Source organism: Dama dama, chromosome 4, assembly GCF_033118175.1.
Source record: "Dama dama isolate Ldn47 chromosome 4, ASM3311817v1, whole genome shotgun sequence".
Classification (NCBI taxonomy): domain Eukaryota; kingdom Metazoa; phylum Chordata; class Mammalia; order Artiodactyla; family Cervidae; genus Dama; species Dama dama.
Window position 1 is genome coordinate 51,575,293 of NC_083684.1, and position 23,556 is coordinate 51,598,848.

Here is a 23,556-nt window from a genome sequence, read left to right on the forward strand (position 1 = left end):
CCTCTGCTTGACTGTAAACTAAAGTGCCTTTTTTCAGCTCACAGAGAAGTAGTTTGTCCCCGCCCACCTGTGAATAGAAGAGATTAACACACCCCTTCTGAAGGCTGAAGTTTCCCTTGGAGATGTTTTGCAAGATTGAAGACCCTTTCAGTTTACTTCCCCCCTGCATCTCCCTTTCTATTCTTTTGACTTTAGTTCCTCATTGCTTCCTTCTCTCTGATCTATAAAAGAACCTGGCATCCAGACCCCAATAAGATGGTTATTTTGAGGTGCTAGCTTGCCACCTTCTTCTCCGTTGGTCTGTTCCCAGATTAAAGTCTCTTCCTTGCCTCAACACCTTGACTCTCGGATTCATTAGCCTATCTGTGGCGAGCAGAGCAAGCTTGGACCCGGTAACACAACAATATCAGTATCTATTAGTGTATCTGTTAATCTCCTGGTTTTGATAGAGAAGCTGGGTTAAGAGTATTTGGGAATTCTATTCTTGCAACAGTTTAAGTATTTATTTTTATATTTTAGTATTTAAAATGAGAAGTTTTAAACATTTAGATGAACACTAGTTGTGCAGGGAATATGGAAAGTGTGAGCCTTTCAGTTTACCTTCATGGCACTCAGTAATTGACTCCAATGGCAAATACTGGACTCCAGTTCACTTGGGGGTGAATGGTGGTGTGGGGCTTTGTTAGGCCAGAAGTTTCAGAAGAAAAGGAAAGCACGTGTTTTAAAAAAAAAAGCCTAAAATGGAGTCATGTGTCCCATCAAACCAAGACTTAATTCCAGTTTAAATGTTTCTCAAGAAAATGTGCTCTTTAAATAATCAATCTGAAATTTCCTGCTTGGCACCAGTGAGGTAATCTGCATGATAAGACCCCAGCCATTCCATTTCCCTAAAAGATGTCCTGGCCTAAAACAATCCTTTCTTTTCTTTTGCTAATAACTTCCTTGCCCCACTTTCCTACTGCCCGTAAAAAACTTCCATTTTGTACCACCCTTTGGAGTAGCTGCTTGGTAGATGGGATACTGCCGGATTCAGAAGTTGAATAAAGCCAATTAATCTTCACATTTGGCTGAATTACTTGTGTATGTGTGAGTGTGTTTAAGCACACATCTCGAAAAAGAAGGGTTTCAGGGAAAGAAGAAAAACTGATGTACGGAGAACCTAGCTTTTTAATGTTCAACGGTAGTTCTCTCAATATACCTCTCAGAGAAGAATCAAGAGAAAGCAATCGTGAGGGATCAGGGCATTTTTAAAGGTTCATCGCCCAACTCTCCCGCACAGGCAAGGGTGGGAAAGAAGACTGGACATCATGCCCCATCCCGGTGTTACAAGTGAAGCCTGAGGTTATAATTACTGTCTGGGGTCACAATCTGTCAGAGCACTGGAGTCACAGGCACCACCTCACAGCTACACACTTGGTGCTGAACAAATGGTCAGTATCACACAAATACAACCACATATTCGCTCTTAGGACACACAAGGACACAACCACACAATGAGACACCTCCACATCTTTATACACAGTCACAACCTCACACCCAATAAGGCACACACAGTCGCACAATCTGCTCACACTATGACACACAAAGCCACATACAGAATCTCGCATCCTCAGCCGCCAGCGCGCAAAAACCCAAGGCTCTCTGGACACGCCCCGTCCCCGCCCCAGAGTCCCGGACCCCTCACCTTCTGCCTTCCCTTGGTCGCGTCCGGGTCCCTGCGGAGCTAAGGATCTCGCCACGACGTCACGAGAGAGTGGCTGGGCCACTGTGGACTCTGGGAAACGTAGTCCAGAGCCAGTCCAGCCGCAGACAAGATGGCGTCCTCATACCTCACAGACTGGGCTTGGCCCGCTTGACACTGCCCTCGAAAGCCTTCAAAGAAAGGGGTTCCCTCTCTAAACCTTCCATCATGCCTGAACTTATCTTCCCCCAAGTCAGGATCACTCACTCTGAGAGCCTCATAATCACAGGAAGAGGTCGCCAAGTTGGCAGGGGGAAAGAGACGGAGAGACATAGAATGTCAACGAGCAAAGCCTTAAGGGAAATGTAGTCCAAGGCCGGGAAACCGCCGTTGCTGTTGACAGAAGGTAATCAGATACCAGCCTGCGCTCGGCCACCGTGACCGCGCGGGCGGCGTCGCGAAGACTTCTGGGAGTGCTCGCTCGCCCTCGGAGTGCGCAGGCGCAGCGCACCGAGTGGACATTTTGGTCTTTGTCCGCGGGTCAGTCCGGCCCCTGGGTCCACGTGGCGCGAAAATAGGAGGTGGGATGTGGGCGTCTTGGGCCGATGGGGTCGGGGAGGTTGAAGGGAAGGATTCCGGATCTATTGGGGTGCGGTGCGAGAGTGTGGAGTGGGTTTAAGAGCTTCTGGCCTACATGTAGGGTGGGGGTGGGGGCCTCTGGGGAGGGTTCGAGCGTTGTGTGACCCTGAGTTTGACCGCAAATTTGACCGGATGTTTGAATTAGTTGAGGGAGACTGTGGGTACGGGATTGTATGGCTGCTTCTAAGAGAGAGATGTAGGAGACCAGCACTGAGAGAATAACATCCGAGCGGCACTTCCCTTGTCGAAAGTGCTGATGATTAACGGTGCCATCTGTCTGGAACATCTTATTTACTTGAAGATTGAAGGGCTATAAAAGCTAAGTGGTAAATAATTTTAAAATGGGCTTCGGTATAAAAGTGCGTTCCTTTTAATTGGGTAGAAGGCAAATCACTGTGGTTTTTGTTTTTTGTTTTTTTTTTTAAACAAGTAATATTTCAAAGGATATTTTTGTTAGGGGGAGCCTGCTTCAAATGGTCTCCAATATTCTGATCTTTGGGGTACTTTAATAGGACTGCTGTTAAGTCTTAAGAGTAAATATCAGCGTTACGTTTTTAGAAGCAGTGTCCTATTGCGCACAAGCCGAGAACTGGGGAGTCAAGGGTTTGAGGTTCTAGATTCGGCACTGTTATCCTCGTTTTTTGAAAAAACTAATTCTTGGAATGTTTATCCATGAATCCGGACTAGTTAGGTATCCTGACTGCTAAATGCGTTTCCCAGGTTATGGATTTTGTGAAGTAACAAAGGTACTTAGATTTCTAAGGATCTCCTCCAGTTATCCTCGTATTTTAAATAATTGGGTACCAAATCAATAACTACAAATTAGTAGCCTTCAAATAGACAAACAACTGCCAGTTAGAAGGTGTGATAGAGAAAAACCATTATTTACAACAACGGTTTTTTAAAAATTGAGGAATAAGCTTAAGAAATGTGCAAAACTACCGGAAAAGAACTTTAAATTACTGCTGAAGGGCGTAATGTAAGATAGGAACAAAAATAGTGTTTTTCATGTTATCCCAATAAAAGTATCCACAAATTTTTTTGGCGGGGGCGACCTAAATTAAGCTGATTCTGGACTTCATATGGAAAAATAGACAAGCTAGAATAGCCAGTAAAACTAAAAAAGAAAAGCAGTTGGGGTGTGGGGAAGTGGGAACCCAACAGTAACATTTTACTTTTTTTTTTTTTTTGGCCACACTGCTCAGTTTGCAGGATGTTAGTTCCCCAACCAGGGTGTGGATTGAACCCACACCCTGGGCAGTGAATGCGCTGAGTCCTAACTTCTGGACCACCAGGGAATTCCCCTGATAGCGTAACATTTTAAATCCTCAGAAATTAAAATAGTATTGGCATTAGCAGGAAGCAGGCCTATGCAGGGCAATTCAGCAGTATGTATAATAACTACTTTTCTTTTGACCTAGTTATTTTACAGATGGAAATTCACTCTACAGATGTACCTGAATTTACATGAACTGATGCAGGTACAGTGTTTCACATAGGAAAAGATTAGGAACAATTCATGCCCATCAGTAGGAGATTGAATTTGAAAAAGAATAGCTAGCTCTATGGGTATAACTGAATCTCTTTGCTGTTCACCTTTAACATGTCACTGATAATCCAACTGTACTCCAATATAAAATAACAATTAAAAAATACAGAAAGGGAGAAAAAGTTCCTCAGAAATAGTACGGTTATTCTTACTGTTTCTGGTAAAAATTTCTGAAAGATTCAGATATGCAGATGCTGTTTTTAAATTTCTCTGTTTAAGCTTTTTTTTTTTTTTTTTTTGACATTTCTTTTTATAACTGGAATGAGGAAGTTAGAATTCTTTGTTCAGGTTACACTCATCTTTAGCAACTCATCATTGTCTCCTTTATGAGATTTTGTTCTTTGATTTCCATGATGGTTATTTTCTCATGGTTAATTCAGCGCTTCTGATGATATTTTTTACAGATCCTAATTGTGAGTTATTTTGGGTCAGACTAATCAGAGGTGATCTTCAAATTGCATAACAACATCAGGAGAGAAATACTGACCCACCACTAGTGATTGTATTTTCTCCTTTATGACCAAAATGTAATCTTCATGGATTCATAATTTGCTCATTCATCAATCATTTAATGAATGGTTTTAACATCAATAAATAATCTTTTAGCTGAATCAGCAGTAATTGCTTCAGGCTTGCAAAGTGATGATTTTCTAGTTTTTTCATTACTTTTACATTTATTTGGTTGCTACCTCAAATTTCTTCAAATTTATCCTGGCTTTTTCTTCTTTAATCATCATTTTAAAGTTATACTCTTATAACTGTAGCTAGTTTTCTTTTTCTGATAGTCATATTATCACAGTTTTATTCAGTGGAACTTCCTTCTTGCTAACTCCTGTCTCATTTTAACTTGCCACCATTTAACTTTGAAAGCTTTTCCACTCCAGACCCACCTTATACCTTCCCTCCTAAACTTGGAATTGGCCATTTCTCCAAGGAGCTCTGGTTCCTTCTACTGGAAAATGGTATTTGAAACCAAGATCTGGGTGCTAGATGCTCTCTTTGCTGCAGAGGTAACATTGTTTCAAGGCCATTTCATAGACAGAATGAATAAACCCATTTTTAAAAGTCATGAGTTCATATTAGTATTTCTAACTCAGTTTAAATGTTTCAGGATTTTTACCTCAGTACTTAGCTCCTAATTGTATTTTATGGTAAAAAAAAATTTGGAACAGGTTAATACAAGTGTGGGCTTATTTGCTTTATTCTGCAGTTTCAGAATAACTGAAAATAGTTTCAAAATAACAATGTTGGTAGTGTAGTAACCACAAACATACTGTATCCTGTGAAAATTTTCTTTGACTCTACATCTTTAGTGTACTCAGTGGAAGGGCAAAAAGAGCTACAAAGTTCTCTGCTTTATTTTTTTATTTTTTATTTTTTTCTGTTTTAAAGTCATTTGAAATAAATCCTTGTTTTGAGGAATTAAGTTAATTACCAAGTTAATGCACAGTTGAGTTCACGTGTTTAATTTTGTTTCCAGTTTAGGGACTGCTTTTTAAGAAGTGAATTTGATTATATAAAAAAGTCGATAATGCATTTCAACAAAAACTATATCTCATAGAGAGATCTCATTCTGCTCTCCTCCCCATCACATTCTTCTCTGTCCCAATTAAATGTAGTTTCTTTTTGTTGTTGTTGTTTACCTTTCAAGTAGATTTTGTATTTGTTAGGCCATTCGTGTATATTTCTTCTCTCCTGTCCCCCATCCTTATGTAAAAGATGCACTCTGTACATTCCTCTTTTTCGTCACTTCACAATATGTCCTGGAGATATCCTTTCTTAATCTTATATGATTTTTAACTGCCTTGTGTGTGTGTACTGTAGTTGATTCTGCTGTTGGATGTTTGGGTTGATCCTAATCTTTGGCTGTTACTAATTAATTGCAGTAATGTGTAATTTTTCATCTGTGTCATTTTGTACTTATGGAAGGTTCTCCTGCATTGGCAGGAGGATTCTTGACCACTAGCACCACCTGGGAAGCCCCTTGATTATCTCTAAAGTAGATTGCTGCAAGTGGAATTGCATATAGGGCTAAGAACTTTAATTTCTTTTCAGCTATCTACAAGAACACTTCTCTTCCTAGAACCTTACCATCAGAGTGTAGTGTTGGATGTTTTATTTTTTTGCCAAAAGTATGAGTGAAAATTGATATCTCAGTGTAGGTTTAATTTACATCTCTATTATGGATGCGATTGAGTACTTTTAAAGGCCACATGTACTTATCTGGGAACTGTCCTTATCCTTTTCCTCGTTTTACTATAGAGTGCCTCTTTGTTCTAGGAATTGTTAAATTACATTAGAAAGGTTAGCCCTATGTGAGATGAGTTGCAGGATTTTTTCACGTTTTAAATTTGTGTTTTGATATTGTTTAGTGGTTGTTTCTTTTTAAAACTCATGTGGAATCAGGAAGTTTTTGTTTTTTTGTTAGATTTATCAGTTGGTTAAAAAATGCTAAGTTATGTTAGTTAATTGGTCTTTTCATTTATGGTCATAGAAAGCCTTTCTCACTCCAGGTTTCACCTTTACTTTCCAATCCTTACAAGGTTATAATTTTTATGGGTTTTCATATCCTAGCATATGATATTTAGGTATGCATCAGGTTTATATTTTTTTCCAGTAGGCTACCCAGTACTTCCAACACCATTTATTGATATTAAAAGACCTTAACTCTCCTATATTAAGATTCTTTACTTTGATCATATACTAAATTCTCATGTATTTTGTCTGTTTCTGGACTTTATATTCTCATCCATCTTCCAGTGTGTATTCATGTACCCATATTTATCTTTTTAGTGTGGAGCTTTATGATTTTGTTTTATATTTTGTTTTGTATCTAGTATAGTTGGTCTCTTATTGCTTATCTTTTTCAGTTTCTTAACTATTCTTGTTTATTTTTCTATGTAAACTTTAGAACTTTACATAGGAAACCTAGTTTCCTATGTAAACTAGGAAAAAGCTAATTGATATTGCATTAAATTTTGTAAAATAATTTTAGGGAAAGGGACTATAGTGTTGAATATTCCTGTCTGTGTACATGTTGTACGTTGTATATATGCTAGTTTCCTTTTGGGTCTTTTAGAGTGTTTTAAAATTTTCTTCATATAGATTTTAGACACTTTTTACTAAGTTTATTTTTAGGTCCTTTATCTATTATATTGCTGTTTTGAATGGAGTCTTTGTTGTGGTATATGTAAAGCTTGTTGCTTTCTATAAGTTGATTTTATTCCCTGCTTAATTTATTACTGTTTATAATTACATTTAAAAATGAGACATTGGGCATCCGTATCTTTATTTAGAATTTAATAGAAATGCCTTCAATGTTTTTGCATTAGATGAGATGTTGGCTTTTGTGGTCAGATGTAGATTATGATGACCTATATGTGTAAATATTACCCTTCCTGCCTGGGTCTCTGGGGGTGTGAGTAGAAATAAAAAGTTTAAAACTGAGACCACTGCAATGCCTCATATACAACAACCAGGAAAGATCACATTAATCAAGGAAATAAAAATCTCTCTAAACTCTGATAACTGCAGTCTTTAAAACATCAAATGGAACAAAAATAAGATACCCATTCATATTCTGTTTTTCCATTTCCTCCTTTTGGGTGACCATTTTTTAACTCACTTTCTCCATTTATCTTTTGTGTTCTTTTCATAGCTTTTGTTTGCTTAAAGTTTTTGTCTTTTTCAAAAAATAATTTTGTTACATTTTTGTAATTTTCAGGTGAGTTTAATTGTTGGAAAATTCTGCTGTTCATTGCCACTGTTTTTCTTAAAGCATCCTTGTATAGACCACAAAGTATTTGCCATGTTTGTAGGAGGTAGATTTTCCTAGACAAGTACCAGGAAAAGGGAAACATAGTAGCATTCTGTGCTTCAAAGCTCTCCTGCCTCTTCTAGTGTTTAAAAGCAGAAGGCTTCTGCACCTTCTTTGGCTAGTTGACCCTAACTTGGTTGAGGCCGACCTCTTATCTTTCTCTTTCTGTTTCCCATAAATCTTCATAGTAGTTGCCTTCCAGGATGATGCATTTAAGGTTTCTGAATCTGGGGTCACCCCACTCCCAAGTGCTTTTTAAGTCTGCTCTGCTACCCCTGCAGTCTCTTTTGGTTTAATATAGGTTTTACGCTCATTGATTCTGTCTTAGAGTAAGACTTATTCTGTAAGGAAATATTAGCTGTGGATTTCTGAACTCCCTAAGTCCTTAGAATCTCCCTTAGCATTCCCAGTTCTTCCTAGGCTTTTTTGCAACTTCCTCTTTAGGCCCCCTGTGTGGGTTTTCCTTTGGTAGAGATAACATGGAGTTTGGGCTGGGTTTTTTTTTTTTTTGTCATGAGTCTTGTTGATTACCACAGTTCTTACTCAGGGTGAATTCCTCATTCTGAGAATGAATCTTTCCTGGTTATTTCTGAGGTCTGCTATCTTAAGGAACTCTCACCATTATCTTAGTCTTTCTTGCTACACTGTCACACACTATTGTGCTTCCTGTACCACATCTGCTATTTTAGGTTTTGGGACCACACTTAGATATAATTTAGAGTTAAAATAAATTCTCACTACTACTTTCACTACAGATGTAATGTATGGATTAACTGCTTGCCCCTTACTCCCCTCTAACCATTAACCCATTTTTCTTGATATTTTGTATGGTTTTAAGGAAAAGTACTTAAAAGATTGAAACTAAGCAGTCACCTGACTCCTGTGAAATGTTTCCTTGTCTTCCTGACCATTGGTGTTCCTAGGATTCCATGCTCCTTGACCATTCACATACTGTGTATGTTCTCTATGAGCAATCACATAACATTCCACCTGTCTTCAGCAGCAGTTACAGTCTGACAGCTGACAGATTCCCATTTCCATTCTGACACTCTGAATGTCCAGGAGATCAAACTTGATCTTCTTCCTGCAGGTTGTTCCTAGGCAACCCACACTCTCATGTTTATCTCTGTGTACATTACTATTTAAGTCAGTCTCTGAGCCTTCCATCTGCCATAGCCCAGTACAGGTTGGTGACTGCTTTTTCACCATGCATAGTAGATAGAGTGTATAAGTAGTAACTTGTATTTTTTAGGATTTTGCTTTTTTTTTTTTAAATGATTTCAACTTTATAGAAAAGCGGCATGTACCCTTTCTAGAGAAGAGTGCAATGTACAGAGAAGTCCCATATACACTTTACCCAAATTCACCATTTACTTTTTAAATTGCCTTATTTTTCCTTCTCTAATTCTCCAGAAATGTGTAGTTTTTTTTGCACTATTTGATACTAAGTTGTATACTGCTCCCTTTATCTGTAAATACTTCAGCATAAATTTTCTAAGAACAAGGATATTCTTATACATCATCATAGTACAGTAATCAAAATCAGAAAATATACTATCAATACTATTAATTCAAAGTCTATATTCAAATTCTGTCTATTGTCCCAATAATGTTCGTAACTTTTTTTGTTTGTTTTGAATGTGTGGGTGAACATATTTACAGGACATTTTTTATATATAGTTTCATTTAGAGTATATTGCAATCAAATATTAGGAATCCAGGAACCCTTTTTCAGTTTTTGTTCCTAAATACTGTCAAGAACAACTTTATCCATGTGACTTAGTGTGATAGGCATATGTTGTTCTAGATAATGAATATTAAATTTCATCCAAGAGTAAGGGTCACAGTTAAAATCATACTTAGGAACCTACATAGGAGTGTGGTGCTAGAGAACAGTAGCAGCCAGTCATGTAAGATGTGAACAACTTTTCCTATGTAAGTCAAATTCTCAAAATAAATTCCCCCTCTCTTCCTCCATTTTTGGGTGTGTGGAGCCTTAAATGGTTTAATGAGTATATGGCTTTGAAATTCTGGATCCAGATAGTACCTGTGCTCATATAGTTGTATGTGCTTTAATCTCTTAAGGCAAAAAGTTATTTATTCTTTTTCACAGGGTCACTTCCTTGTGCATTCCTGGAGATTGCACCGTCCTCATCCTTCAGAAGGTTCGGGAGGCCCCAGGGCTCAGCCGAGTTCTAGGAGAGAACTTTGGCTCCAGCATTAACATTCTAGTGCTGTGTCATTTCCCCAGTAGCAGGTTGTGGACTGATCAGGCTGGATGTGATCCTCTGTTGAAGCACGAAGACGAACTCTGGATGGTGGAGAAAGAAGTGGAAAGGAAGTTTGTTCAGGTGAGTGCATCACAACCGGGCACATCACAATTGTTCAGTCAGCACTGCCACCTCTGAAAAGCTTTCTTACCAGCCCTAATCTTAGAGTAAGTCTTTAGAAACCTGAAGGACATTTCCAGTCATCATTTTTTCTTTCAGTAGTCTGTGCCTTTAATCAGATTCTAGAAGGGCAGGTGCCCTTATTTTTATTCTGCATGTCAGCACTTCACACTTCATTCCCTCTGCCTCTCTGTGATTGTTCTGTCTTCCGTGATACCCTCAGTCTCATATCTCCTGGTGTGTGTAGGCTCCTTTCCTTGTGTGTTGTCTTTTAATATCTTAGGTTTACATATTATCTGATATTTAGGTTCCTTTTTATTACTTACCAATTTCTCTCATTTTTTCAGTCGTTAAATGCTTCAGCATCATATTTTACATCTGTAATCACACTTCCTGTTGTCTTACCCAGTTCCCCCATTATGCATCAATCAATTCCTGCCTCCTTCCCTTCTGCCCCCATGTACCTCTTTTCAGAAGTTTTTGCTGTAGCAATCAGTTCTGCTTTTTTGCTATGTGTGTGTGTATAGATGAATGGATGGCTGAGTCTGTATTTTTTTATATAATACATGAATTTGTAAAAAAATTTTGAACATCAGTGAAAACATCTGACCCTCGGTCCTTTAGTTCTTTTTCAAAGCTGCAGTCACTTAAGAGTTTCACATGGATTTTTCTTGAGGCAGTCTGTGAATAAACAAGCATATATTAATGTATCTGTGGTGCAAATACAAATATATATAAGCACTCAGTCTTTTCATTTAAATGGTGGTATGTATTCTATTGTGTACATAGTTTTCTTCTTTTCTCCATCAACACTTAATTCGTTTAACCTGTCTCTGACGGACATTTAGGTTGTTTCCAGACTTGTGTGAGTGAAGATGCAAGTGAATATATTTGTTTATATTGCTTTGCAGAGATGTGTAGATACAGTTACATCCTAATTTACTCTTAAGTAGAAATGCTGGGTCAAAGTTAAGTTTATTTATAGATTTGATAGAAATAGGCACATTGTTCTCAAAAGAAGTAAACCAATTTACATGTCTGCCAACATGGTATATTGATATATTCAGTAAGTATTTCCTGCATGATTTGTATTTAGCACCATTTCAGGTACTAGGGAAATGTTATGATCCAAGCAGTCAAAAATTCCTCCCCCTTGAGGCCTACATTCTAATTGGGGAAGACAGACTGTGAGTAAATAGGTAAACAATGTATTCTATCAGATGGTGGTGAGTCCTATGAAGAAGAATAAAGCAAGGAAAACTGGCATAGTGAGGGCCAGTTGGGGGTTATAATTTTAAATAAGTTGGTCAGGGAAAGGTCTCATTAAGAGAGTAACATTTAAGAGTATGAGAGTGCAGTATGCAGTATTTGGTGGAAGAGCATTCAGCCAAAAGGAACAAAAAGTCTTATAAACCCTGAGGCTTGTGCTTCCTCTTAAAGAAATAGTGATGAGGGCAGTGGACTTGAGCAGAGTGACAAAGGATTTGGTTAGGTAACAGGCCAAATCATAGACTGTGGCCTTTATTCTGAGTGATTTGAAAGGCCATCAAAGGTTTTTGAGGTGAGGAGTGAAAAGATCAGAATTAAATTTGAGCTGCTATAAAGAAAATACGGTATAGGGGGCCAAGGCTAGGAGATTAATGGGAGTGATCACTACTGCAGTGATCTAGGTAATAGTTGTACTTAGTGACAAGTGGTCAGATTTTTAAGATGCTTTAAAGGAATAGTTGAAGGATTGACTGATTTTATGTTGGATATGAGAGAAAGAAGTCACTGATGACTTAACTAGATAAGGATGAGACAAGAAGACTTCAGGAATTTTGAGAGACTGATCAAGGATTTTCTTATGGAGTTGTTAATTGTGTCCTGTCTACTGATCCATCATCTAAGTGCATATTCAGGTAGGCAGTCAGGAATCTAGGGAGCTGGAAAGTCAGGAATTTAGGGAACCTAGAAGGTTGAGAAGACTTACGTTCTGCTATACTAACAAGCTGGTTTAATCAGTGGTGGTGTCTGCATTTCCTTGCTCAGTTCTACTTCTCTTACCACTCAGAGATGCCATTGTGTCCAAGTCTCCTGCATCCAGCCTGCATTCCTAGATTCTGTTGTTAGAAACTAGGAGGTGGTGATGTGACCCCCTGAGACTGTGCCTTTTGTTTTTGGAGAGTGTTGTGCATAAGAGCTCTTCCTAAAAACAGCAGTGACAGCTGCCTATACATATTCTTCCTAGTAGGACATTAGAATTATAGCTGTTTCCTACTTTTACCAACAATGCAGTTTTCCCTTTTTCTCTTTTTCTTTCTCCTTCTCAGACAGAAAGTGAGCAGAGATGTCTTTTTGGTTTTTTTGGCTATACTGTGAGGCTTGTGGGACCTTAGTTCCCCAGCCAGGGATTGAACCTGGGCCCTTGGCAGCGACAGGGAGGAGTCCTAACCACTGGATCATCAGGGAAATCCCAACATGTCTTTATTTTACCATTTTAGATTTACCATTTTAGGATCTACTTATGTTATGTTTGAGTCATCCTTCTAGGAGTACTTTCCAGTTTCAGCTTTATTGGTGCTTTTGTTGCTTTATCTGTCAAAGTATTTCCCCATCTTTTGCTTTTTTCTCTGCCTTCTGCCTTCTTATTGGACATGTCTTCTGGAACTCTGCATTCTGCCTTTCCTCTTTCTGTTTATAAATTAATTCTCGAAAAAAAAAAAAGAAAAAAAAATTAATTCTCAGAAATGACTCATTCATTCTGAAGTTAGAAGTAAAAGTAAAGTGAAGTCGCTCAGTTGTGTCAACTCTTTGCAACCCCATGGACTGTAACCTACCAGGCTTCTCCATCCATGGGATTTTCCATGCAAGAGTACTGGAGTGGGTTGCCATTTCCTTCTCCAGGGGATCTTCCCAACCCGGGTCTTCCACGTTGTAGGGCAGACACTTTACCATCTGAGCCACCAGGGAAGTCCCAAGCTTTCTATAAATATCAATCTTTATTTTTGCACCTCTATCCTTTCTGTCTTGCCCACCATAATTTTACCTATTTTCGGGGTAAACAACTATCCAATTGACTTCATTTTTATTGTGTTAGACAGAGATTTCAGCTCATTATTTCAGGTCCAGATGTCACATCAAATTAGGTCTGGATTATTTCCTTTCTCATGGTCCTTGTGACATAGTCAAACCTTTTAAAAGATACAGTTTAATTAGGAGAGGACATATTAACCCTGTGAGTATAATGTGAACATATTTTCTTCTTTCTATAAAATTATTTGAATCTTGGCCTTTGAGCTTATTTAAGCTCGTTACTTAATTCCTCTTTTATTGATCTCCCATTTTATTGTCCATCCTACTTCACATTTTGCATAGAAATTCAAAAGTCCTCAGTAAACAACTTACATGTTTTTTACTTTTATGTGTGGAATCTATCCTGTGGAATCTACCTTTTGAAAGGAAGACCAATATTTTATTTTTTCTGTCTGAAATTTTGATTACACATGCAGTAACTTGTTAAATAATCTGAATTATTGTATAAGGATTTTTTTAGACCTGTTCGTAACATCTTCAAACAGTAAAAACATTGAAAGAACAGTACATTGATCTACTGTATACCCACCACATAAACTCAGTAATATGTATTTTGCCATGTTTGATGCATCTGTTTCCTAGTACATGAATATTGTGTGCATTGAAACAGCATGACATTTAACTACTAAATAATGAAGTATGCATTTTCTAAAAATAATGTTATGTGGGGGGGCCCACATAACAAAAATACTGTTATCATACCTTCATCAGGTGAGCTTAGTCATTCAGTCATTCCGTCTCTTTACGACCCTATGAACTGCAGCACACCAGGCCTCCCTGCCCATCACCGACTCCTGGAGTTTACCCAAACCCATGTCCATTGTGATGCCATCCAACCATCTCATCCTCAGTCGTCCCTTTCTCCTCCAACCTTCAATCTTTCCCAGCATCAGGGTCTTTTCAAATGAGTCAGTTCTTTGCATCAGGTGGCCAAAGTATTGGAGTTTCAGCTTCAACATCAGTCCTACCAATGAACACCCATGGCTGATCTCCTTTAGGATGGACTGGTTGGATCTCCTTGCAGTCCAAGGGACTCTCAAGAGTCTTCTCCAACACCACAGTTCAAAAGCATCAGTTCTTCAGCACTCAGTCTTCTTTATAGTCCAACTCTCACATCAATACATGACCACTGGAAAAACTGTACCCTTGACTAGACGGACCTTTGTTGACAAAGTAATGTCTCTGCTTTTTAATATGCTGTCTAGGTTGGTCATAACTTTCCTTCCAAGGAGTAAGCATCTTTTAATTTCATGGCTCCAGTCACCATCTGCAGTGATTTTGGAGCCCCAAAAAATAAAGTCTTCCACTGTTTCTGCATATCTTAGATGATTAATATTATGTAATAATATTTAGATTTCCCCAGTTGCCTCCAAAATACCTTGTATAGCATTTTTTGTCTTTAATGCCAGAAGCCAGTCAAGGTTTAAATGTTGGATCTGGTTATTGTCTTTTTAATCTTTAAATGGTAAACTGTCCTCTCCTTTATTTCCCCCTTGATTTTGCCCCCTGTATTTAAAAAAATACTTAACTGTCAGCCATCCAAAGGAAAAAAGAGTACAGACAGCCATTACTGCAATCCAGCATCTCAGATTATAGTTAGTATATTGACTTAGCTATGCAGAAATTTGGGTTTAAAAATACTTCATATGAAACACTTATTTTAAGAAAAGTGAAGCGTGATTGTGATAGAAGTTAAGGGAAAGATGTTTAGAAGTACAAGACAAGGTTGGAGAAGTCTTTAGGAGCCTGTTACTGGAGCTGCTTCCAGGAGGTTCCATAGATTATAAAAAGCCTAAGATATAGGATAGGGTTGGGTTAAACCAAGGGACATAAGGAACATAATATACCTAATTGTGACTCACTGATTGCATACCTAACACGCTTGGTAGGTTTTTTCTCAGGGCCTCTGAACTTAACCATTACTTAGAATGCTCTTCCTCCACGTATCTATAAGGATCACTCTCTTTCTTCCTTCATGTCTTGAACTTAACCTTCTCAGAAGCTGTTCTATCTGAAACTGAAACTCTTTATCCATTCCCTAGTTTTTTCCCATAGCAGTTAAAACTTGTTAACAAACCTTCTCTTTTATTTATTTTCTTTCCACTAGAATGTAAACTTGATGCATGCAGAAAGTTTTGTCAGTTTGGTTCAATGCTTTTTATCCTTGGAGCTTAGAACTGATCCAGACTCACAGTAAGAAGGTAGAAGAAGGTATTTGTTGAATGAATAATGAGATGTGTTTTGAGCATCAATTCTCAAACTTTTTGGTCTTAGGAACTCTTCACATTTTTTTTTTTGTAATTAAAAAGACAGCTTTATTGAGACATAATTCAGATAACATAAAATCTACCCTTTTGGGGATATACAATTCAGTGTTTTGTAGTATATTCACAAAGTTGTGTAATCATCACCATTACCACATTTTCTTCATCACAGAATGTAACCCATTACCCATGAGCAGTAACATTTAGAGTCAGTCCTAAAACTTGAGGGCCTCCAAAGGAGGTTTATTATGTGGACTTTTATGATGTTTATTTAATGTAAAATTGAGAAACTTTTGAAAACATTTATTAATTTTTTTAAAAACTCAAATAATAATCTCATTACATATAAACTTAAATTACAATTCTTAAGTAACTATTTTCCAAAATAAAAGTTTAGTGAGAAGAGTGGCATTGTTTTGCATGTTTGTGGAGCAGTGTTTTAATAGCCTTTTCAGATAATTGTGAATATTTGTTGGTACTATACTAACACTTTATAAGTGGTAATTTTTCAAGATTAGCCACAATGTGAAATTTGAAATTATATCAGATTTTTCTGTTCTCTTACACAATATCCATTTATCTTAAACTTTGAATGGATTTCTGACCCATGCATGATTTTGTAACATCATGCATTGTGTGCTTAGTTGCTCAGTTGTGTCTGACTCTTTGTGATCCCATGGTGTAGCCCACCCGGCTCCTCTGTCCATGGGGATTCTCCAGGCAAGAATACTGGAATGGGCTGCCATGCCTTCCTCCAGGGGATCATCCCAACCTGGGGATTGAACTCAGGTCTCCCACATTGCAGGAAGATTCTTTACCCTCTGAGCTACCAGGGAAACCCATCATGCACTGGCCAGTTGAACTGCAGCTCTTTCAGGTGTTGACATGGGGGCCTTCCTGAGTGGCTCAGTTGGTAAAGAACCTGTTTGCCAATGCAGGAGACACAAGAGAACACCAGTTCAATCCCTGGTTTGGGAAGATCCTCTGGAGAAGGAAATGGCAACTTGCTCCCATATGCTCTCCTGGAAGATTCCATGGACAGAGGAGTCTGGTGGGCTACAGTCCATGGGGTTGCAAAGAGTCAGACACGACTGAACACACAAATGTTGATATAACTCACACAATATCAAAATGTCATATTTTGTTAACATTACCAGTCTCATTAGCAAAGTCTTTGGAAGTTTCAATCACATGGTGGAGGAAACAGGTTTTCCAAAATCCTAATTTTTACTTTTGTTCGAAAACTTGAATTCTGTCATTGGCAGCATATACAGTCAGTTATTTTCCTTGAGGTGATTCTCTTACTTTTTTGTCTGAACAAAGTTCCTGCCAAACAATGCCCAAGTCTTAATAACCATAGTTTGTAAGGCATTTATTAGTTTAAAGCAAATTAATGGTGCAGCATGAAGTAAAGTAAAAAATGGTACTTCATGAGTAAAGTGGCTGATTAGCTCACAACTTAATTTGTTTGCCCAAGTGCTTTCCCTTGAGCCAACTGTCATCCTCTTGTGTACAACAGAACTATACATGTATATGTATAAAATTAATATTTCTTTAAATGTATAGTTTTTGCTTTTCATGGATTTGATACTCACTATACTTTTTGTTTGCTTGATTTTCCTATACTTAAGCACAGATTTCCTTGGACTTTTTCCAGAACAGTTCAAAGCTCTCTCAGTACTAGTTTCCACATTGTTACATGCATTGGGAAATCTCCATTTTTCCCTTTGGAGACAATAAGCCTAGAATTCTTGTCCTCTTACTTCAGTGTAGAGCAGGCTGTACTCTGACCTGATAGTCATCTCTTACCTTGTAGCTTTTCATCACCATTAACATAGAAATTATTTCATTTTTCCCCCTCTGTACATCCCCTCATTTTTGGATTCTATATCTGTTACCATCTCTGTCTACTAATTTTGGTGGAACACATCTTCTAATAGCCTCCTGGGAGAAAAGGTGTCTTTTGGGCATTTGCATATCTGAAAAATGCTTGTACTTGACTGTCTCATTAGATTGATAGTCTAAGCTTAAATTTTTTTTTTTTTAAGCTTAAACTTTTTTCAGTCAGAATTCTGTCTTTTAGCTTCCTGTCTTTCTATTGGGAAATTTTATTCTCTTTTCTTTGAATGATGCATGTTCTTTCTTTTGAAAGCATTTTTCGTCTCCTTGCTGTTTTGAAATGTCCCAGTAATGTGTCTAGGTATTCATCTTTCATTCTTCATTGTGCGGGGTACCAAGTGCACCTTCTAAGACGTCTGGAGAGTCATGACTTAGAGGAGAGGGCATTTTTTTGTTCTTTGACTATTTCCTCTAAACCAGTTTCCCCCTTTCATTTTCTGGAACTTCTTTTACTCAGCTATTTTATTACTTTGGTTTATCTTCTTACAACTTCTGTCAGGAAATGACAGTTGTCACCTATGCTTATATGTCATTGATCAAACAAGGGACCTGGCCACGCCTGAGTTTGCTAGAGTGAAGTAGTGCAATCCTTCTGCACTATGGAAACCCTGTTATTGATGAATGGTAATACAATTTCCATTACCTTACCTCTCACCCCACCCCATTGTCCCCAATCTTACTTCTTAAGGGACCTTTTTCTGTTTCTTGCTTCCAGAATCCTGTTATTGTTTTACTGATAAAATTTCTTCTCATAACTGTCTGTGATTGGTTTCAGGGTTTTGTTGTTTGCTTTGTCTTACCTTTATTTCCTTAGAGTTTCTTTCTTTCAATGTTGATCTTTCATGTTAGTGGGGTTCCTCTACTGTGTGTGGAGTATTGGCTACACAGTCATGTTTAAGAGTGATTCACTAAAAGGTAAGCTGTTTTGTGCTTGGGTGCTTCTAGTCAAATGGTAGGCTTCAGTGGATAAAGAGTAGAGCATAGAATGCCTTATGGACTTTGGGGTCTCCTTCTGAGTTATACAGTCATACTCTCATGGTCAGATGTGGCCAGGTCCTTTGTTTTACCAGAAAAAAATTACCACAAATAAGTATCATCTTAGATGGGAGGCATCCTATTTAAGTTTTTCACTGGCCTTTTAGTTTGTCCAGAAAAGGGTCTTTTCATATCCTTCTCAAAGTTTCCAACACTTTCGGCATCAACTACAGAATGGAGCTGGGGTCTCACCATATTACATATACATCCCATTGCTTTCAGTATAGCACCTGTCATTTCATTTGTTGAGTGTCCCTGAGACTGGGGCTTCTGTGATTAAATTCCTGCAAAGAATAACTTTGATTTTGTGAAAGAAGTGGTCCTTTGTCCTCATGACTGACAGTAAGGGGCCAGCTGCAACTTAAACAATTTTTATTTTTTCAGCGAATATCATTCCTTCTTTTGAGGCACTTAAAATTTCTCTTCATTTCCTGAGTCTTTATGATATTTTGTGGCACAGGTTTGCTTGCTTGACATCAGTGTCCTCTTCTGAAGTGCCTTTACGTTATTTGAACTTCTTCAGCTCTTCTGTCTGTTGAGAATCTTCCATGTACTTTATGTTATTAAAAAAAAAAATGTTAATACCTGTGCGTATTGATGTTGCCTGTCCTTGATGCTCTTTCTTGTCCTTTGAATGGAATTTTAGAAGGAAGCAGTTGGCTTTTCTGTTCCCTTTTTCAGAATCCCTGGTAGACTTTCTCAATTTTATGTGGTTATCTTTTTATCCTATTTGTTAATCCCTCATTTTTTGGTATATTCAATTTGTTGGATTATGAAATTAGGTTATTTTTCAAGAGTTTCCTGAGCTGTTTATATATATGTGAATGTTTAATTTTCAACCCGGAGTCCTATTCAAGGGTTTCCATCTCAGAATTTAGTTGAAGACACTGATCATGAGGATTCTTTCATACTTTGAGCTAGTTCATCCCTCAAAGCACAATCTGAAATTTCATTACTAATGGAAAAATTCATAAATAATGATAACATAAAGCTAACATTTATGGGTGCTTACCATGTGCCAGCCACACTTCTAAGCGCGTTATACATTGACTCCTTTAAATGATGATTCTTTGTACTCCATTTTATTTAGAAGAAGCTTGAGAAGATGATGAACAGATAGATTGGCAACAAGACTTGGGAGACAAGTTGCATCCAGCTTCAATAAAGTACAGACTGAGAAAAAAAGGAGTGACTAAGAAAATTGGAAAAGTGCTTCCTCTGATATCAGACTATCTTTTAAGGCAACAACTTTTTCAACCTAGAGTTTGAAACACAGTTTAGACATAGTTTTGTAAGAAAGAATCATCAATTTAAATAGTGTGGAAATCTGCCACAGCTTACTCCTTGTAGTTATAACCCTTTTTGTAAAAGGGTATAAAATCAGTGTGGAAATGCCTTCACTAAAAATTTGAACCCCACATGATATCAGAGCATTCATACTGGAGAGAAAACCTATGAATTTACTGAATTTTGGAAAACTTTCATTCGTATGTTGCACCTCATTCAATGTTGAAGTCAGGCTGGAGAGAAATCCTGTGCTTCTAAAGAATATTGAGAAGCCTTTAGCTAGATAACATCTCATTGAGCAGAAGAAAATTCATACTGGAGAGAAGTCAGTGAAGGTTATAAATCTTCACTGAACATTTTAGAAAATTTAGAGTTGGAGAGAAAGCTCTAAATATACTGATTATGATAAAGTTTTCTCTTGAACCTTATCTCTTACTCTACATTTGAAAGGTCATAACAGAGAAGTCCAGCACATGTAAGAAATGTGGAAATACCTTCAGCTAAAAGTAAATTTTCATTCGTCAGAAAATTCATACAGGAAAGAAACCTTGTGAATGTGGGAAAGCTTCCATTCAGATGTCACACCCCAGTCAGCAGAAAATTTGTAGGGGGGAAAACCCCTTTGCCTGTAAGGTATGTGGGAAAATCTTCAGCCACAAATCAACTCTTACTGAGCATGAGCATTTTCATAATAGAGAGAAACCTTTTGAATGTAATGAATGTGGAAAAGCATTCAGCCAAAAGCAGTATGTCATTAAACATCAGAACACCCATACTGGAGAGAAGCTTTTTGAATGTAATGAATGTGGGAAATCCTTCAGCCAGAAGGAAAACCTTCTTACCCATCAGAAAATTCACACTGGAGAAAAACCTTTTGAGTGTAAGGACTGTGGGAAAGCTTTCATTCAGAAGTCAAACCTCATCAGACACCAGAGAACTCACACAGGAGAGAAGCCCTTTATATGTAAGGAGTGTGGGAAAACCTTCAGTGGCAAATCAAACCTTACTGAGCATGAGAAAATTCATATCGGAGAGAAACCCTTCAAGTGTAATGAATGTGGAACAGCTTTTGGTCAGAAGAAGTACCTCATAAAACATCAAAATATTCACACTGGAGAGAAACCTTATGAATGTAATGAATGTGGAAAAGCCTTCTCTCAGCGAACATCACTTATTGTACATGTGAGAATTCATTCAGGTGATAAGCCTTATGAATGCAATGTATGTGGAAAAGCCTTCTCTCAAAGTTCATCTCTTACTGTACATGTGAGAAGCCATACAGGTGAGAAACCCTATGGTTGTAATGAGTGTGGGAAAGCTTTCTCTCAGTTTTCAACCCTTGCTCTACATTTGAGAATACACACAGGTAAGAAACCTTATCAGTGTAGTGAATGTGGGAAAGCTTTCAGCCAGAAGTCACACCACATTAGACACCAGAAAATTCATACCCATTAAAACCCTGTGGATATCATGAAAGGTGTTCATCAGGAATTTACACCTTATAACCCATCAGAAATAATCATTCTGAAGGAAGGCATCACAAATGAGGGAAGCAAAAGCTAAAAACTTAACGGACACCAGAGAATTCATCTTGAAGAGAAAGACATTTGTATGATTAAAATCCTGTATCCAATAAAAAACATACTGCAAAGGTAATGCTGAAAACTTTATGATTGCCATCTGCATGAATCTGGAGATCTTCACCAGTGTAATTTAAAAAAAAAAAAAAAAAACTATAAGTATTAGAAAGAAAGAGACTTCTATGGTATTGATTTAGCAGAACAGAAGAGATTCTGGAAAAGCCTATGCATTTATTAGAATTTTTAATATAGAAAAGGCATCAGGAGCTGAGAAGCTAATGGGACTATTTTAAAAAGTGCTTTGGAGGTAATTTGTTCTCCAAGGCGGGGGGGCGGGGGGGAATAGAACATGAACTATACACAAAGGTAAGGGGATTGGGCTAAAAGGAGAAGTATGAAAAAGCTATATTGTAAAATGGTTATGACCTTGGGAATGGGAAACATTCCTTATGGCAAATTGAAAAATATCTAGCAATTCTACTCTGAGTTTGTATGCTCAGGAAATTATGTACCAGACTATTTACTGTAGCATGATTTGTAGTACTCATTAATTGGAAACAACTTAAATGCCCATCAGGAACAAAATGCGAAATACTTATAATGGAATACTGTATATCTGTAAAGTGTAATAAATGAGATCTATATGTATTAGAAAGATCTCAAAAGTCATGTTGAGGGGGACAGATAAAGTTGCAGATTGACAGATAATACGATGACATTTTTGTAAATTTGAATTAAAACTTCCTCACAGGATTTCAGTGCTATATATTGGTAATGGATACATATATGTATGTATGTTTTTTAAGTGTTTTTGAAATGGGTTGGAAGGATACAGACCAAACTCTTGATAGTGGTTGCCTGTGAAGAGTGGAGAAGGGAAGGGAATGCGTGTGGGGGAGGGGTTGTTAGAGGGGGACTTCAGTTTTATATATAAACATCAATTTCTCTTAAAAAAGACTGCAGAAAATATATTGAAATACTGGTTAATTCTGGATTGTGGTATATGGATATCTTGTCTTATTTTTTGTACTTTCCTGTATTTTTAAATTTTCTCAAAATTAGTAAGAATGGGGGTGAGGATGGGAACACTGTACCTAGAGAAATCATGTTCTAATGGATTCATTCCCAATCAACTACTAAACTTTTTATAGGAAATATTTCTAAAGTTTTATGAATGAATGGATGGACTTGCTCTCTATGTAGTAGGAAATTATCTATTTTATTAAAATTAAAACTGACAGTATAATCCAAATGTTTTAATTTATTTATATCTTCATGTTTCTGACACTATTTTGTGACATATCATTTGAGCTTAGGAAGTTTTAAGAACATTTAGTTAAATAAAGATAAACATAGACTTCATATAATTTGTCTTTTTCAGATAAAGTGGCTTTGGAATGACCATTTTACTGTCTTGTACATTTCTGTGGGAACAGCATATGCGTTAACAGGAAAGTTTTTGATTATTTGATTTTTAAAAAGAGAAAACCACTCAGCATCCCAGAACATCCACAATTCGAGTTAAAAGTCAACACTTGGATCTCAGTCTTAATTTGCAGATTATTTCATTCTTCCCCTACTTTAACAAACACACCTTTTTTTGTTTGTTTTTTCCAGCTTTTTTGTTGTTGTTTTCTCCAGCTCTTCTGAGGTATAACTGACAAAATTGTAAGATATTTGAAGCATACAACATGATGATTTGGTAGACACTGTGAAGGGATTCTCCCCATTGAGTTACTGCTTTCTTTTACAAAGGTGGAGAGGATGGGATGGGTATGAAAAAAATGGTTCACACTCTGGGCAGGATTCTATTGTGCAAACCAATCCTTCCTGAAGGTACTTTTTATTCCCTCATCACAATGTAACTTGATATAAATAATGTTTTAAGATTGTCTTGAATGGTGAACATCAGCAATACAGCATTTGAGGTTGACTTAAAACTGCTTTTTAAAAGCTCTTAAGGATTTCCCTTGCAGTGCAGGGAATACTCCATGCTCCCAATGCAGGGGGCACAGGTTCTATCCCTGGTCTGGGATTCAATCCCTGGTCAGGGGAACTAAGATCCTGCATGCTGCATGGCCAAAAAGAAAACCCCACAGTGTTACTGTGTTGTTACGTACTAAATTTACAAAGGAGTTAAACCAGTTGTTTGTACACCATTTAAAAACTGCCTCCTGGGGATTCACTAGTGGTCCAGTGATTGGACCAGTGGTCCAGTCCTAATCACTGGACTAGGACTCTGCACTTGGCACTGTCAAGGGTGTGGGTTCAATCCCTGGTTGGGGATTGGGTGCAGCCAAAAAAAAAAGTCTCCACTTATAAATCACAGTAGGAACAACA

At 37.6% G+C, this 23,556-nt stretch overlaps 2 protein-coding genes across 6 annotated transcripts in view; one reads left to right on the forward strand and one right to left on the reverse strand.

Annotated features, from left to right (window-relative positions):
* Window positions 1–23,556, reverse strand: part of ZNF565 (zinc finger protein 565) — a 109,611-nt gene that overhangs the window by 35,081 nt on the left and 50,974 nt on the right. Inside the window, exon 1 of one of the 2 annotated variants that reach the window (XM_061139148.1) lies at window positions 1,685–2,099. The exons of the other annotated variant lie outside the window; for it this stretch is intronic. The gene's annotated coding sequence lies outside the window, so the exon portion shown is untranslated. Of the gene's footprint in view, window positions 1–1,684; window positions 2,100–23,556 lie in introns of those variants that run through there. 2 annotated transcript variants of the gene reach the window in all.
* On the forward strand, window positions 2,065–22,468 carry ZNF146 (zinc finger protein 146). Of its 4 annotated transcripts, none has more exons than XM_061139173.1 (3): window positions 2,065–2,087; window positions 9,800–10,037; window positions 19,440–22,468. In XM_061139173.1, exon 3 carries the CDS (start codon window positions 20,213–20,215, stop codon window positions 21,089–21,091), a length of 879 nt encoding a protein of 292 aa, XP_060995156.1. In that variant the 5' UTR covers window positions 2,065–2,087; window positions 9,800–10,037; window positions 19,440–20,212; the 3' UTR covers window positions 21,092–22,468. The 4 variants fall into 4 exon arrangements, with proteins under 4 accessions (XP_060995156.1, XP_060995154.1, XP_060995157.1 ...); XM_061139171.1 differs by lacking the exon at window positions 2,065–2,087 and adding an exon at window positions 2,148–2,262; XM_061139174.1 differs by lacking the exon at window positions 2,065–2,087 and adding an exon at window positions 2,201–2,221.